This window comes from Caretta caretta, chromosome 2 (assembly GCF_965140235.1).
Source record: "Caretta caretta isolate rCarCar2 chromosome 2, rCarCar1.hap1, whole genome shotgun sequence".
NCBI lineage: Eukaryota > Metazoa > Chordata > Testudines > Cheloniidae > Caretta > Caretta caretta.
In genome coordinates this window covers 43300208-43316844 of record NC_134207.1, presented here as the reverse complement: position 1 = coordinate 43316844, position 16637 = coordinate 43300208, and the positions used below count along the sequence as shown (strand labels likewise).

Genomic DNA, 16637 nt, shown 5'->3' with positions numbered 1-16637 from the left:
CTGTTTTACCCGCATTCTGCCATATATTTCATGTTACGGCAGCCTTGGATGATGACCAAGCACTTGTTGTTGTTTGTTTTTAAGAACACTTTCACTGCAGATTTGACAAAATGCAAAGAACGTATCAATGTGAGTTTTGTAAAGAACGCTACAGCACTCGACCCAAGATTTAGGAATCTGAAGTGCCTTCCAAAATCTGAGAGGGATGAGGTAGGGAGTATGCTTTCAGAAGTCTTAAAAGAGCAGTACTCTGATGCAGAAACTACAGAACCCAAACCACCAAAAAAGAAAATCCACCTTCTGCTGGTGGCATCTGACTCAGATAATGAAAATGAACATGCATCAGTCTGCACTGCTTTGGATGGTTTTTGAGCAGAACCCGTTATCAACATGGATGCATGTCCCCTGGAATGGTAGTTGAAGCATGCGCATCTGGCACGTAAATATCTTGGAACGCGGGCTACAACAATGCCATGAGAATGCCTGTTCTCGCTTTCAGGTGACATTGTAAACAAGAAGTGTGCAGCATTGTCTCTTGCAAATGTAAATAAACTTGTTTGTCTGAGTGATTGGCTGAACAAGAAGCAGGACTGAGTGGACTTGCAAGCTCTTAAAATTTTACATTGTTTTATTTTTGAACGCAGTATTTTTGTAAATAATTCTATATTTGTAAGTAGAATTCAACTTTCAAGACAGAAATTGCATTACAGTACTTGTATTAGGTGAATTGAAAAATACTATTTCTTTTGTCTTTTTGCAAACACTTGTAATCAAAAATAAATATAAAGTGAGCACCATACACTTTGTATTCTATGTTGTAATTGAAATCAATATATTTGAAAATGTAGAAAACATCCAAAAAATTTTAAATAAATGGTATTTATTGTTATTTATTTATTTGTTTATTGTTTAACTGTGCGATTAATTGTGATTAATTTTTTAATCGCTTGACAGCCCTACTTCCTAGGTATACTGTAGTAGAGCTGACATGATGATATGTTATAAGATGTGTATATATAGATAGTGCCAGTGTATTGGACAGCTATTCTACTTGACGTGTGCTTGTTATAAGGTTTAGTTTGATGTATAGAGTGAAATTTTGTGTGGCTGCTATTTGCACAAAAGGCCTTCGTCATTGTTGGCAGTCTTCAGGGGTCCGTTCTTGAACTGCAATGATGGAACATTGGATAACTTATTTCCAGTGAATTTTGGACACCACTTTGCTGTACTTCACAAGTACACAAGATGTACTTTGCTGTTTTATCAACTCCTGTGAACTTAAATGAGGGGATTATTTGTCTTAAGTCTATTTAAATAAAAAAGACGTACATACATTGAGGTTGTGACACATGATAAAGTAAGGAAGGCTTTACATTTCATGTTGCCTCTTGTGTTCAGGTACTCCAGGGGTTTAACATCAGTATATAATATTATGTCCTATATAATGGCTATTGCAAAATATATTTATCAAATAACTACTGTTACAGTTACAGGGCTAGCTGCATCTCTGGCTCCTTTCTCGTTTCTCTGAGTGCACCACCTCAGGTGTTGGGCTCTGGGTCTTTACCTAACTCAGGGCTCAGTTTTACAGTGCTCCCACTCTTAGACTGGGGTACAGTACCCTGTGTATCCACCATTCTTATCCCCCAAGCCAAACTGAGTTTAGACACCTGCGGTTCTTCTCTTTGGGAGCCTGTGACAGTGGTCTTCAGTGCTTGAAGAAGGCTGTTCTGTCAGAAGTATTAGCAGTTGTAACACTTTCAGAGAAAACAAGATATTTAAAACGTTCTACATTTCCTTCTGTCTTACCATCTCCTGATGGTGACCTAGGCAGGGCTAACTTCTTCACCAGGGTTCTGTCTCAATTAATGCCCCATTCTTAAGTATCCTTTTTAATCCAGCCAGAGTTCTTTTAAACTTCTGTGTTCACGGGCTTTTTCCTGTTCTGGTTCAAACCAATTCTGCAGGCTGGCTGGAGACAGGCAGAGTCATCAAAGCTAATAGTTCGGAAGTGGCTTATCCTGAGCCCTTCTTTTCTTTCCTGCCTGTTTTTCCGGACAGCCTGAGTTAAACCAATATCCCCATATAGAAAACACCCCAATAACTAGGCCAACATACAGTATTCATAAATCATTACAGAGCTGCCTTTAATTCCATCCCAAGTACTGACAGAGATTTTAGAGTTAAGGAGAGCCAGCAAAATTATAATCAGATGTTTGTTTATATACGTGTGTATAAATGTCAGATACTTTTTAGTTATGTCATTCATATGTTTAATTATGATAGGTATCTTACCCACAACTGTACTGGGCCAAGTTCACGCACCAGACAACGATGACTGGGATCACAAGACCTATCGATTTGAAGGAAAAGCATCAAGGTATTTTAAAAATAAAATAATGACCTGACAAAATGGATGACAATATTTTTTTTTAAATAGAAAGAAAATATTTAAACTTTCTCTGAGAACTCACATGCCAGAGTGTATTGTGTGTACTCTAATTTGTGTGCACACAATCTCCAAACCCCTTTCCTACATAGGAAGCCACATTATACTCAGTCATATGAGCAGCTCCAGTGCTTTAGTTTATGCCACTGTTTTGGGGTTTCTAAGGGCCTTGCACCAATGGAGGAGAAGCGTAACCAGGGCCGGCTCTAGGCACCAGCAAAGCAAGCCCGTGCTTGGGGCGGCACAGTTCCAGGGGCGGCGTTCCGGCCACTCCCTTTTTTTTTTCTTTTTTCCCTTCCCAGCCCCGCTCAGTCAACCAATGAGCCCCTGCATGGGGCGGGGCGGCGGGCTCAGTGCGGGAGTCCCGGCCCGGGGGCAGTCCCTGCCCTGGCCCCCTGCTGCCGGGGGAACAGGGAAATGCAGCTCCTCCCCCCCGCCCACCCCTGCCTCATATGTCACAAATGGTGGAGGAGCCAGAGCCGAGTGGAGCAGAGCCCGGGATCGGGGCAGGACCCATGGCCAGTAATAGACCCGCTGCCCCGGACGGCTGGGCAGGTGCCCCTGGTCCGCCCCCCAGGCCACTCTGTCAGTTACCGTCCCCTCTGCGGGGGTGGGGCTGGGTTTGAGATCAGGCTGGGGGCCCACAGGCGGGATGTACAGCCCCGAGCACCTCACTCCAAACACTGCTATAGCATTACACATTCTTTTAACGTTACCAGTATCAGTGGCTTCTAGTGAGCACAGTTTCTCAAAACTGAAATTACTAAAAAATTATTTGAGGTCCATCATGTCTCAAAATCGTTTGTCAGGACTCGCATTAATTTCAATTGAAAGTACCATTGCAAAAAATTTAGATTAAAAACCAGTTCAGTTCATATAAATTCTTTTAATTTATGAGAAACTGGGTGCACCGGAAGACGCTAACGTTTTTCATTACAATGTATAGTTGAACCCAAATTGTTTGTAATTGTGATTTTATTAAAATTAAATGAGTACACTAGTAGGAAATTGTTTTATTTCACTAACTACACATTCTCTATTTTCATTTAAAAAAAATTAAATTGTCAAAAACAAAACAAAAATTGCAAAGTGCAAACATGTAAAAGCCTAAAAAAAGGGGGGGGGGATTTTTTTTGCTTGGGGCTGCAAAAAACCTATAGCCGGCCCTGAGTGTAACATAGTTCTGCTCCACCCTGGTTCCTCGCTCTTCTTTCACCAGAGGTGAGGGGGTAGATCTATTATGTCTGTCAGCTTTACACCAGGGGAATTCTCCACAAAATCTGGTCTTGCTGTGAATAGAACTTATCCTTTGCCTTTTCTTTTCAAATAATTTCTGTTGCAGGTACTTTATCCTCAATGATAACTCAGGTTTTCTGACTATTAAAGAAGGTACCCCAACAGGAACTTACAATGTAAGAGTGAAAGTTACTGATGGTATCTGGCCAGATGTGATCTCGACAGTAAAGGTGGTTGTGAAGGAAATCAAAGATGATGCCATCCGTAATGCTGGGTCTATACGAATAAATGGTAAAATAATGTATTTTTGTGTCTGCAGTATTTCAGCTGCCCCCTTTATGTTAGTGCTGGGTAACTTTGACCTCTTATTAGTCTGCTTAATTATTAGATATGTGTTGAATATGCTTAATATTCCTCTAAGTAGAGATCTGAAAAATGTACACACGTACTCTGCTCTGTTTTCTTTTTCCTCTGATACATAGAGGGGGGTCAGAAGACACTGCAATAAATGTTGCATTCTAGGGTAAAACAAAGATGAGTTCCACACTGACAGTGCAACCACGTATTTCTATTGCAAATAGAATTTGTTTGAATAACTCTAGTAAAAAAAAAAATCTTTCTAAAGATATTCCTGATTTAAAGAGAATTAAAATAAACATAATGACTGAATAAATAAGCCCCCACAGTGCAAACCATTGAGCAGAAACCAGTATGAAAAATTTCAGAGCCCAAAGGTGAAAAGTCTCTCAGTGCCAAGAGAATGGAGTCAGATGTGCAAACTTAACTATTTTGGTCTCTGCTGCTCCCATTATAATTGAACGTCATATGATTGTCCTCAATCTCAAAGTTGAGTGTGTTGTTTTTTAAATTGTTTGTTACAGATATCACTGCAGAGGATTTTATATCTCAGTCTTCTGAGAGAGAAAGTAAATACAACCAAATGAAGAAACTACTTTCAGAAATCATACCAGCTCAACTTGAAAATATCCACATTTTCAGTGTCTTGAATAACCCAGGTCAAACCCGAGGCGTTGATGTTTGGTTTACAGTTTCTGGACCACCATATTATAAAGCAGAAAAACTTAACGGCAATGTGGCAGTGTCTAAAGCACGGGTATGTGGCTTTCAACTCATTGAGTTAATTAAAATCTTGCATCTATAATCTAGTGAAAATGTTTGCACAGAATCATTGATTTTTTTTTTTTTGAGAGAGAGAGAGAGAGAAAGATTGTGTGTTGCAATATTTGAGCAAAAAATTTCTTTATTAGTTTGGCCAAAAGTTTCAGATATAGATGCTTAAAGTTCAGACCCATAATCCATATTTAGGCATCCAAATAGCATGACCTAATTTTCAGAGTTGCAGACTTTGATGAGAGCTGAGGGTGTTCAGCACATCTGAATGTCAAACCACTCCTTTACTTGCATAACTTTAGGCACCCAAATTTGAATATTTTGCCCTTGGAATACTGTACTTCCTTTAGGAGTATGTGTCTCAGAACACGTATCTTCTACAGAGACTATGAAATCCTCCATAAGTGATGCATATGGTTGGTTTTTTATGCACACAGTTCTTGGTGTTCTGCTTTATTTCCTCAGCCCATGTATTGAAATGTTCCGTAACTAGAATGCACAAAATTACTCAGTCAAAAGATCCATCTTTCTACAATAAGAAAGCAGAGTGGTAAAATAACCTTTTCCCTTCAGAGAAAAATGTGAGCTGAAAATTAAACACACCAAATCACTCCTTCAAATAAAATCTAATAAGCAGCTAAGTGACTTGATACATTGGGAGGATGCGCTTTGGCAATGCAACATGGACTGGAACCTCTTGCTATCAGGCTATTTACTGTTGTTGCCCTTTACAACTACTTCATCTCAGTCTGATTTTAGAGAGCAAGTGTCCAGGGTGCAAAGAGAGAGAGAGAATTTGGGATCTTTTGTTATCAGAGCTGAATAAAATTACTCGGCTCAAAAAAAAAAAAAAAAGTGAAATTCTTCACAAATTATTTAATAAATTCTCAATCAGTGCAAGTTAAAGCAGTCCCAGTAAGGAAGCAGGGGACTGAATGGATACTACAATGAAGCTACCCTTTCATGGCGAGTGGTGGGGTCTGTAGGCAGGTTAATGGCGCACCGGCAGGCACACTCACGCTGCTACTGCTCAGGCTCCACCTGTTCTGTGGATAAATAAGACTTTGGTTTCCCACAGCTGTGATTCTCATACTGTCTTCAGCATGAAGCTTCTTCCCACGGGAAAAGGCAGATTAATAAAACTAACTTTCTTTTCCAGCTGGAAATCATCTTGGATATAAGGATCACCCAGATTGGCACAGATGAGTGTGTGAGTGCAAACTGCACTCATAGCACTGGATGTGTCAGCAGGTACAATTATAGTCATGTCCCCACAATAATTACTGCTGGAAGTGTCTCACTGGCATCTGTGACGGTCCTGACTAGTGCCCAGTGCACCTGTGCAGCTAGAGAAAGCCAGCATCTCTTCTGCTCCTCATACCGGACAAACCCATGTCTCAATGGTGGCACGTGTATAGACACTGACTTGGGCAACAGGTTAGTAAAACTTTTCATGCTGCTCAGAACTTCTTCTAACTCAAAATGGGTGAGAAAGGGGCTCAGAGGAGCAAATTAACATTCATCACTTCTCAAAAGGCAGATCTGGCTGGATATAATTGATTTTGTTCTTGCGAACAGATTTCTCACCTTGCTGATGGCTACTTAGGATCATCATCATCCTCAAAAGGCAGAAAGCATGCAAGTTGCACTGGCCTCCCTTAACTTGAAGGTCTGAGAAGCTCATGTTTGTGCAATCTAGATGCATTTTATTAGTCAGTCACTTCAACCAGTACCACAGCATGTCACTTACAGACTCTCCCACAGGCACAAACTCCTCGCTTTCCATGTTATTTTCTTTTAATTACTAAACTTTAATACCCAGCATATTGTAAAACATGGACAATAATGTCAAACATGGAGGAAACAGTAATACACACGCATACCTTGATCCCAAAGTGTGTGTGCAGATTTATATCACCCCTCACTTACATTTAGCTATCTCTGTGGTGGAAAGGCAACAGCAGCTGCCCAATAGTTCTCTCTCCCTCTGCGTGACAGTGCAAATCAAGGCATCTAACTGAACGTGCAGAGACCCTGTCCATGGTAAAGCCCACATCCAGTGCCAATATGCTGCTCAAATGTATTAAACATAGAACAATCTTGCTACAGAGGAACATAGTCTTTTCACAGCCTCCTGCCGTTATCATTCACTCATATCAGAGACTTGGACCATGGGTAGATCCTTCCCCACCTCATTCCTTTGTTGTCATTTGTAGGGGTTTGCCCTTTGCCCCACCTGTCTCTTCAGGTACTGTAGAGTATAGGAACTGAATAGTACAACAGATGCCCAATCTTCCTCTCTTCCATTATACTTCTTTCCCATTAACAACCCTTCCACTATCTGTATTCCTACTATTCCTATTGAAATCTCTTGAGCCTCCATGGAAAAAAAAGCTCTTCACATCTGTTTTTGTAATATAAATAAAGCAGATATAATTAAATATTTCAAAACAGTGAACCTGCCATCACCCTAGTGGCTTGTAAGTTGTATCCCTTTCCCTGCTTCATTCATCTGTTTTGCCTGTTTAGATTGTAAGCTTTTGAGAGAAGGGATTCTCATCCTGTGTGTATAGCATCCAGCAGATTTGAGGTACTACACTAATATATACACAATAATCCACAAATCCGATAACTAGCAAGATATCCTCTCTCTCTCCCTCTGAGTGATATTAAAGAGTTAATAACAGGAGGGTATAGTGAGGTCTTATATATTACGATGGTTTAACTATTTTTTCACAAAAAATCCTTTATGTACATAACATGAAGTATTACTTAAAGCTAAAGTGTGCTTGTAAAAATAAATGAACTAAGCACAGTTTGATGCATAAGCTTTGATTGTGATTATTCACTTGTTTTGTTCTCCACGTGGTGATCTGCAGTGTGTCCCCCACTCATTAATGTGAGTTAGCATGGTTTGTGCTGTATATTAAGGATCATTTCTTTAAGGGTTATATTCTGAGTTTTCAGCATGGAGAAAAAACAAATTAAAGTTTTTCTTTACTCTTATAGCTGTAAATGCCCTGCAACTTTTGATGGGCCTGAGTGCCAGCAAACAAAACGTACCTTCAGAGGGCATGGTTATGCCTGGTTCCCTCCCATCAAGCCTTGCTTTGAGAGCCGTATCTCATTGGAATTTATTACTGACGTGGCTGATGGCCTTCTGTTGTACAATGGACCACTAGCACATGTTCATCCTGGAGAAGTGGAAGACTTCATTGCTTTAGGTTAAAATCTTTAACAGGTTCACTTTCTGCATGAGTGCATGCATGCATGCATGCATGTACAACTCAGGTTTTTATTTACTGTCTTGTACTTTCTTTGTCTCTTAAAAAAGAGAAAAAAGCATTAAAAAATTTTCTTGGCAAACGAGGAGCATTCAAAACAACTTACCAGCACTTCAGGTTCATTCTATGTACTGTTATCCCTTGCCCTGCAGGCTAAGTGGTTTTAATGCTAGTGAAAAAATGCAGTTTAGAAAGACTCATGATATCTGGGACAGCACCAATCTGCATCTCATTCCCAGACTAAAAAACTCCTTAAACTGAAACTGAATTGGTAGTTTTTAGTTCATGTGGATTTTAATACTTATGTGGTTGACTTTTGGACAGGAGAAGGCTTCTTCAATAACTGTTTCTTTTCCAGAGCTTTCTGACAGTGTCCCATCCCTGACTCTGAGTCATGGCTCTGGGGTACTCTTCCTGCAGTTGTCTCAGAAAGTTAATGTTGCAGATCGCCACTGGCATAATATAAAAATCATAAGTGATGGAAAGGCAAGTATAAAAACAATCCTTTAAAGCCTTTGGTTCATCTGGATATCATTTCAAGATAAGATTCCTGCTTTTAGAATAATGTCCCCTACCCCACCCCCAATGGCCATGGCATCAGCTTCAGCAGGCATTCCAGACTTTCAGCTTTGTCTCCCATCCTTTTTTTCAGGGAGGCAGCATTGTCTAGTGATTATACCACAGGGCTGGGGTAATCTGATCAGTCATATTCCATTCCTGACTTGCTGGAGTGACCTGGGGCAAATTCCTTCATTGCTCTGGGCTGGACTCTGATCCACCAATTTCAATTATGCCACTTACACAGAGTAAAGTGAAGCTAAAGAGGCTGGAGATTGCACAGAAGAAATTCTTCAATACTATGGTAATCTCTGCTGTTCTGAAGCTGGTGGAGATGACTCCACCGCCATCTGTGCTGGAACCTGAGAGAGGAGAGGGAGGGACCAATGACCAGTTGGCTGAAACTCCTGGAGTCTTGATCAGCCTCTGCTTTTTACTGTACCCACAGCTCTGTTTGGGCACAGGGGAGAATCAAAACTTCTGTGTCTGGTTCTTCATCTATAGCAGGGGTTCTCAAACTGGGGGTCAGGACCCCTCAGGGGGTCACGAGGTTATTACATGGGGGGGTCGCGAGCTGTCAGCTTCCACCCCAAACCCCGCTTTGCCTCCAGCATTTATAATGGTGTTAAATATATTTTAAAGTGTTTTTAAATTATAAGGGGGGGGTTGCACTCAGAGGCTTGCGATGTGAAAGGGGTCATCAGTACAAAAGTTTGAGAACCACTGATCCATAGAATAGGAATGCTAATGTATAATTACTCACCTCTGAGCTCTGCAGGTAAAAACTCGTTATTATGTTAATACATTTTTCCTGAATTTTAACTTGTAGTTAATGGCACTGGCCTGTTGTGTAGGTGGTGAAAAATCTGAAATTAAAAAACAATTTGATCTTTAATGTAACGCATTTTCCACTCTAGAAAGTGCAGCTGATCCTTGACCACTGCGTAAACGTTTCAGTTAAAGATGACGATGGCATCCTTAAGGAAATCTCCCAGATGGATCCGTCTGCCTGTGAAATTTCAGAAGAGACTCCAGGAAATGAGAGGTAAAAACAAAACAGATGACACAACCACAAAAGAACCAAGAAAGAAAAGGAAAAACACCAAGTTACTGTTAATCTAGGTTGACTGCTACTAATTCTTTCCTTTTTTTCCCCTCCTCCCCACTGCAAATGCTGGCAGGTTCCTCAATGTTCACCAACCCTTACAGCTGGGTGGAGTTAAGAAGGCCTTGCCATACCGTAATTCACAAAAGCACTTCAAAGGGTTTGTTGGCTGTATACGGAATGTCATCATTGACAGCAAGGTAAAAGTGTCAGGAAATAGTTCTTTGGGGCAATATTTTTAACTGCAGCTGCCTAAGGTGGTGTTTTTCCCTCCCCCTCCCCTCCTTTCTAGGTCTATGATTTGGAGCACCCTGCAGAGTCCTTAAACACTGAGCCAGGCTGTACTATGACTGATGAAATATGTCTCAGAGCTGGGGCCCTCTCCTGTGGTATTCATGGCAAATGCATTGGTGAATGGGGCTCTTTTAATTGTGGCTGTTACCCTGGATATGCTGGATCAAAATGTGACAAAGGTACAGTTAGTGTTGGAGAGAAATGAAGCATGGGAATCTTTGGGAATAGGCAGTAGATATACCATGGTACAGAATTTGTTTAATTTGATAGCAGTCGGTTGGAGCCAGTAGCTAAGTAATGCAATGCCTTGCTCTGTGAAAGGTTTGGACTTGCAGATACTGAAGTACTTATGTTCACTTGTTGCACAAAGGAAGTGTCACAATGAGAGTCTTAGCAGGACTTCATTTACCTCTTTTGTGGTTTCATTCTGTGAGCAACATCTGACTGGGAATGAGAGATGGGAGGATTTGCAGGGTTTTTCTGTGGCTCATGCCCCCATTTCTTTCAAGCTTGGTTCTGATTCTTGTTCTAAAACGAAGTTCAGCTAATACTGCACCTTTCAGCATCCTTGGTGGCTATAGGCGAGAGGAAGGATGACACAGGAGTTAAGTCACTATCTTGGAGACGCAGGTTCAATCTGCCTGTGCTGCCACACTTCCCATGTGATCTGGGGAAAGTCCAAGTTAGTTACCAAGAATGGAATCTAGGTGAACAATCACTTGAAGAAAGAATGGTCACTGCTCTCCAGTAACTGGTTCTTCAGGATGTTGTCCACACAGGTGCCATGACCCACACTCCCACTGGGTGCTAATCAGAGCTCTCTTCTTATGGGGTTCTCACTGTAAAGGAACTGAGCGTGGGTTTCAGCCACTGTCCCCTGTGCACTCAGCTGTGGCAAGGGACAAGATTGCTGGGGCCGCCAGTGCAGCCCCAACAAATAATGCTGTTCAAAAGAATCTGATCTCATGAGCTTGGGGAGCACACACTGAGTGGAATTGCTGTTGGCAGCATGTCTTGAAGAACCACAGCTACTGTAGGGTGAGTAATTGTGCTGTGCTCTCTCTACTAGGTCTATGTGAAGTATATTATGGGGATCGCACTCTTCATAGCTTGTGTAGGATGAGCTTATTGTACACACCAAGGGCTCCTTGCATCTCTCCATTTCCCGCCCCGCCCCCCAAGCTCTCCGTGTGCCACCCTCCCATCCCCCTCTAGTTCAGGGATTCCCTTCAATCCCCCCAATCTCTTTCCTGCTAGATGTCTGCCTTCCTCCAATCTCCCTCTCTTCTTCTACCAGTTTCCCCCATTCTTCTCCCATATCAGGGACTCTGTGTGCACCCCCATTTCCATTCCCCCTCAGACCTCCATGGCATCAGCACTGTGTGCCCCAGACCAGGATTCCCCATTTGCCCCAAAATGCCAGGGGCTGTATCTTCCCCCTTTATCCCCATACCACAGTTCTCCAACCCTATCCCCCACTAGGGGTTCTTTGTATTTCCCAATCCTCACTCCACCTCTTCCAGCATTCCCCATTCATACAGCAAACATAGTACCTATCTTTAAAATGGGAAACAAAGAGGACCTGGGGAATTTTCGACCAGTCTAACTTCGATACCTGGAAAGATACTGGAACAAATTATTAAACAGTCCATTTGTAAGCATCTAGAGGATAATAAAGTGATAGATAATAGCCAATATGAATTTGTTAAGAACAAATTTTGACACATCAACTGAATTCCCTTCTTTGGCGGGGTTACTGGCCTAGTAGATGAGGGGAAGGAGTAGAAGTGATATATCTTTTCAATAAGGCTTTTGACACAGTCGCACTCTGACATTTTCATAGACAAACTAGGGAAATATGGTCTAGCAGCTCACAAGTGCAGCCACATTGATTCACAGACATTCCTTCACAGATGTGCAGAACACAAACCGCAATAATCCATTATCACAAAGCTACCCAAGAATATAATAGAAAGTAGCCATTCTGATACAATATACCTTTTGGGGGAACCTTCCATTGCTATGAGAACAGTGGCTGGCTAAAAGGTGCCAGATTAGTTATTAATAACCTTTTTAAGATGTAAATCCTGGCTGTATGTGATACCACCTCCCTATGCCTTGCCTTGCCGAGGTTCTGTGCTGTGATACACCCATATTTTAGGGATTCTACCATTGCCTCCCCTCTCACCCACTGCTTGGGTCTTCACTGTGACAAGTTTCGCAACATGAAACTCATCTCCCTGATGTCCACCCTTATCTCTTTCCTTGCTTTAAAACAAAATAAAAACCCCACTGACGTTTTTAAGTTTCAGAATTGTTTTTTAGATCACTTTTGGCTTTTTGTGTGCTATAATGCCCTCTCCAGTTCCTGTATTCCCATACTTGCTATTTTTATCTGCTCTAACTTTTGAGAGAGTGGCTTAGAGTCTGTGTAGCTGTGTAGCTTTGTGTTCCACAACACCCGAAGCACCTTGGCCAGAGTTTCTTTTGAACTAAAATCCTTATCTTGAGGGTTAGTTTATCTCTTCAGAGCTCTGTGTGTGTACAAAAGGTAAGGTCTGTGTGAGTGCCAAATATTAAGATGTTACATTTATATTTTCCATGTGTTATGTTTAGTTCTCCTGGAGTGGGCATTTGGAAGGGACAGTTGGATTCATTATGAACTGAAAAGATTTCTTAGTGCCCACATTACCCAGGTCCAGCTCATGGTACGCACCCGTGTTTCCTTCAGCACTCTTCTCAGCATGGCATCAGCAGACGGGAGTGAATACATCAGATTGGAGGTAAACAATCCAAATGCTGTTCTGTCAGTGGTGTTCACTTGTGCCACTGCACTCTGATCAAAAAGAAGCTTCTTCTGAATATTTAAAGGTGCCTGTTCCTCAAAAGAAGAAAGGCAGGGCTTGACGCTTTGAGTAACGATTCTCATGCATGGAAGTTCTGTCTTTCCTTAGAAATAAATGTAGCTAGCGCAGTGCTGCTTGGCCATGCAGGGAACACTTCCCACTGACTAGAATTTGTGGCTTATATTCCGATGTTTGGACATGTATTCCTGGTATAAGTGTGAACGTTATTAAAGGTCTCTTCCCCTGTGTTCCCGTAGGTGGTTGATGGACATTTTGGTGTTAATTTCAATTTGGGGGACAAAGAGCAGCATCTGAAACTGAGCACATTACGCATAGACAACGGCCAGTGGGTTCTGCTGACTCTGGAGCGCTATTACAATGAGTTTACCTTGCGTGTTAATAATGGCGGAGGGGATCGTGAAGTGACCTCCTTTGTGGGTGCGAACAGATGGTTCGAAATGGACTTGGCAAGCATTGTGCTAGGAAACCGCTTTCCTAACCACTCAGAGAGTGATTTCCAAGGTAGGTGACACATGAACCATGGAAATGACATGTTCAGGAATAATGAGACTCCAGGCCCCACATAGACATATCCATCGAAGGCTGGAGTGTCCCTGGAATGCAGGATCTGGCTTCTGGCTGGAAGTTCAGAGCTAATGCCTTGCCCTCCGTTCACCAAATCATGCCCTAGTACTGATGTAAATCGGATTTTTGATATTTTGCACGGTAGACATTGGCAGAGTAAAGCAAGAATTAGTGGCGTTCGAATCCCAGCTCTCTGGGCCTGGAGGGAGGAGAACAACACTGAGATTGTCCCAACCTTTTCCCCCCCATGCCTGAGGGGAGGGGAGGATCCATATTAGAATATTTACTGCAGGGTGTGAGGTGGGAGGTTCTGCACAGAACTTCACTACCCTGCCCCCATGGCTGGGCTGGATGGAGGTGCAGCTCTGTCTGTCAAGTTTTGTGCAAAATAGAAAGCAGTCACTTGCATCTGGGTTCCTCTCATACTCCCTATTCAGCCTGCAGCAGGGTGGGGGAGGAGAGCCCCAGTCAAACCACCTACTTTACAGCTTCAACTCTGTTGAGCTCTGCTGAAGGAGTGCTATAATGCTGTGCAGGGCCAGCCAGCAAGAACCCAGGCACGCATGTCAGAAGGCATCTTGACCACTAGTAAAATAGTGTTTGCGTTACTTAACTCTTATCCTGCGATCAGACTATTTTGCATGCAAACAGTGATCGTTTTGATAATGAAACAAGTCCTCAAAGATGTTTAAAGAACTTTACAATGCAGTGTGCTTTGAGAGGATTTGTGAGGAATACTGTATGTTTCTGTCTTTGTGCTTTTCTGCTCATGTAGGTTGCATGTGTGATGTCCGGCTGAACGGTCAGCCTCTTCTTGGGGATGGCAAAAGCACAGAGTTCAGCTTCATTCTGAAGCAGCAAGGCGTCACCATTGGCTGTCATTCCAATGCTTGCCGCAATCAGCCCTGTCACAGTCCTTTCCATTGTGTAGACTTGTGGAGAAGGCATGAATGCAGGTACACTTAGCTTTTGTTTTTCCTGTGGGGGTGGGACATGATCATCTGCGACCCTCTCTCTTTCTACTTAAGTCCCTGCAGATTGCCGCTATCCAGTCCACTTCTAAAGGGAAAGCTCCAGGGTTCTCTCCCATATACTTACCTGGGAACCGCATGGCAAGGAGTCTGGCATGCTTTCTGACTCCCCAGTTTTCCAGGAGGAGGATTTGTGTTCTTACAGGAGTTTTTACCCCTCCATTATCTTTCCAATTTCATGTTGGAAGATGAGGAATACAGGGGCACCAAGCCTGTTCCATGCTGCTGGCAGATTAAGTCCCCAAAGGGACCAGTCCCAGGATGGGGATGAGGATCATCCTCCCAAAATGTTCAAATAACCAGTCAAAGCCTGTGTGCAGCACTGCAACAAACTTGCTCATCCTCTTTCTCTGGATGTCAATGGGGGCTACCAGATTCTCCCTCTGGTTCCAAATATGTGTGGAGGGAAAGAACCTTTCCTGCTTCTCCAGCTAGGGTTGGTCATGTTTTGAAGCAGACTGTTTCCCTCCTTTGGGGAAGAAGTAGAGCTCTTTGAGGAATCTGGGGTATCTTTTGTGTATTTTCTTGTTCTCTGGGCATTGTGGCAATGCTACAGACAGGAGTTATGAAGCAAAGTAGGGGGACACCTGGAGTTTCTGTTTACAGGGCAATACCTAGAACGTCCTTTCAGTTCACAGCTATTTCATAGTAGTGATGTGGCGTGAGTGCTTCTTGGCTTTTATTTTCTTTAAAAGCTTTTATTATTGGTTTTAGAAACGTGTAAGTATCAAACTGGAATTACTGAACAATTTTCATTGCACAGCGTTTGCAAAGAAGCATGCTCTTCCTGTCAGCACCATCACCCAAAATAATCTGTTGGTTTCATCATTCAGGTGCCCAACTGGCAAAGTAGAAGTGACGGATAGTCTCACAGGGCTTAAACGCTGCACCTCTACACCCTGTGGACTCTGGAACTGTAGGAATGGGGGTACCTGTGTAGCACATTCCCAAGACAAATTTGTCTGCCAGTGTCCTGATGGCTATAAAGGAAAGTGGTGTGAAATCAGCCAGGTGAAAGCAGGAAAACCAGTTGGACTCAGCTCTGGCTCCATCTTGGCAATCAGCATGTGCCTCCTTGTCTTTCTAGGTAGGAAAGCAAATACTTTTAATTTATTCTCACACTGTGTGTTACACCATTGAAACAAGGACACTGCCACTTATGAGAGAGAGCCTTTTACTCCTGGCTATGAGTCACCAGTTCAAATTCAGCTTAGGATAGTAACAGCTGAAAGTCATTATCACATAATTGCAGTTCACTGGCTTCAGGACTGGTTCAAGTAAAACTACATTCCCCCTCCATTCACTTCCACCCCCCTCTAAAGCTTCCCCAGGTGCACAAAGCTGGAAGGCCCAAGACTGCATGTGCACCTATTTTCACCTCCAAGCCTCAACTGCCCCAAATTCTCATGTTGTTGTCGTCACATTATTGGTATTCCAGCAGCACCTACAATGTGGTAGGCACTGTTCACATTCATAGGAAGGCACAGACCCTTCCCTAAAGAGCTTACAATGTAAGCAGTCAAGCAACATACAAGGGATGGGTCAGAAAGAGAAGCAATCAATATAAAAGTTGTATATATTTTATACTTTCAGTACAGATTAGTTGATCTTTGATTATATTATACATACATGGCTATATGGTCAACCTATCCAATATTAGCCAGGGCTTGGCGGGAAATGGTTTTCCTGTCCTATGAAAAATGTTGAAATTGAAAATATTTTCCTGTTCCACATTGAGGCAAAACTGAGGCCTTTTGACATTTGGGGGGGCAGGGGAGGAAGGAGACCCCCACCAAACCCAGAATAGCTAATAGCCCTCTGGTTAGGACACTGATTGGGGATGTGGGAAACCCAGGTTTCTTCCTGATCTGATTCAAAACTGCTACCGTTTTGACAAATTGGCATTTTCTGACCCCAAAAGAGAAGTCATTGGAAAAACTCCTGACTAGCTCTAGTCCAGACTGTTGTCAAAGTGTATGCTCATTTACATTGCTATCAATACATTGAAGTCAGTGGGGGTTGTTCAATATCTGGACCGGTGTGAATAAGCACAAAAATGTTTGGCTCCTTGTGTGCTTTTTGCAGGAGGAGTTAGGAAAATAGTGGGAGGCTCTCTTT

General features: G+C 42.5%; 1 protein-coding gene across 1 annotated transcript in view; it reads left to right on the top strand.

Annotated features, from left to right (window-relative positions):
- LOC125631066 (neural-cadherin-like) overlaps positions 1–16637 on the top strand; it is a 94654-nt gene that overhangs the window by 72948 nt on the left and 5069 nt on the right. Inside the window, exons 20-32 of the mRNA XM_048837243.2 lie at positions 2287–2380; positions 3792–3976; positions 4567–4799; positions 5976–6253; positions 7826–8040; positions 8459–8586; positions 9576–9703; positions 9840–9963; positions 10056–10236; positions 12674–12840; positions 13161–13425; positions 14264–14444; positions 15353–15606. Of these exons, the coding sequence (XP_048693200.2) occupies positions 2287–2380; positions 3792–3976; positions 4567–4799; positions 5976–6253; positions 7826–8040; positions 8459–8586; positions 9576–9703; positions 9840–9963; positions 10056–10236; positions 12674–12840; positions 13161–13425; positions 14264–14444; positions 15353–15606 (2433 nt within the window). The remainder of the gene's footprint in view (positions 1–2286; positions 2381–3791; positions 3977–4566; positions 4800–5975; positions 6254–7825; positions 8041–8458; positions 8587–9575; positions 9704–9839; positions 9964–10055; positions 10237–12673; positions 12841–13160; positions 13426–14263; positions 14445–15352; positions 15607–16637) is intronic.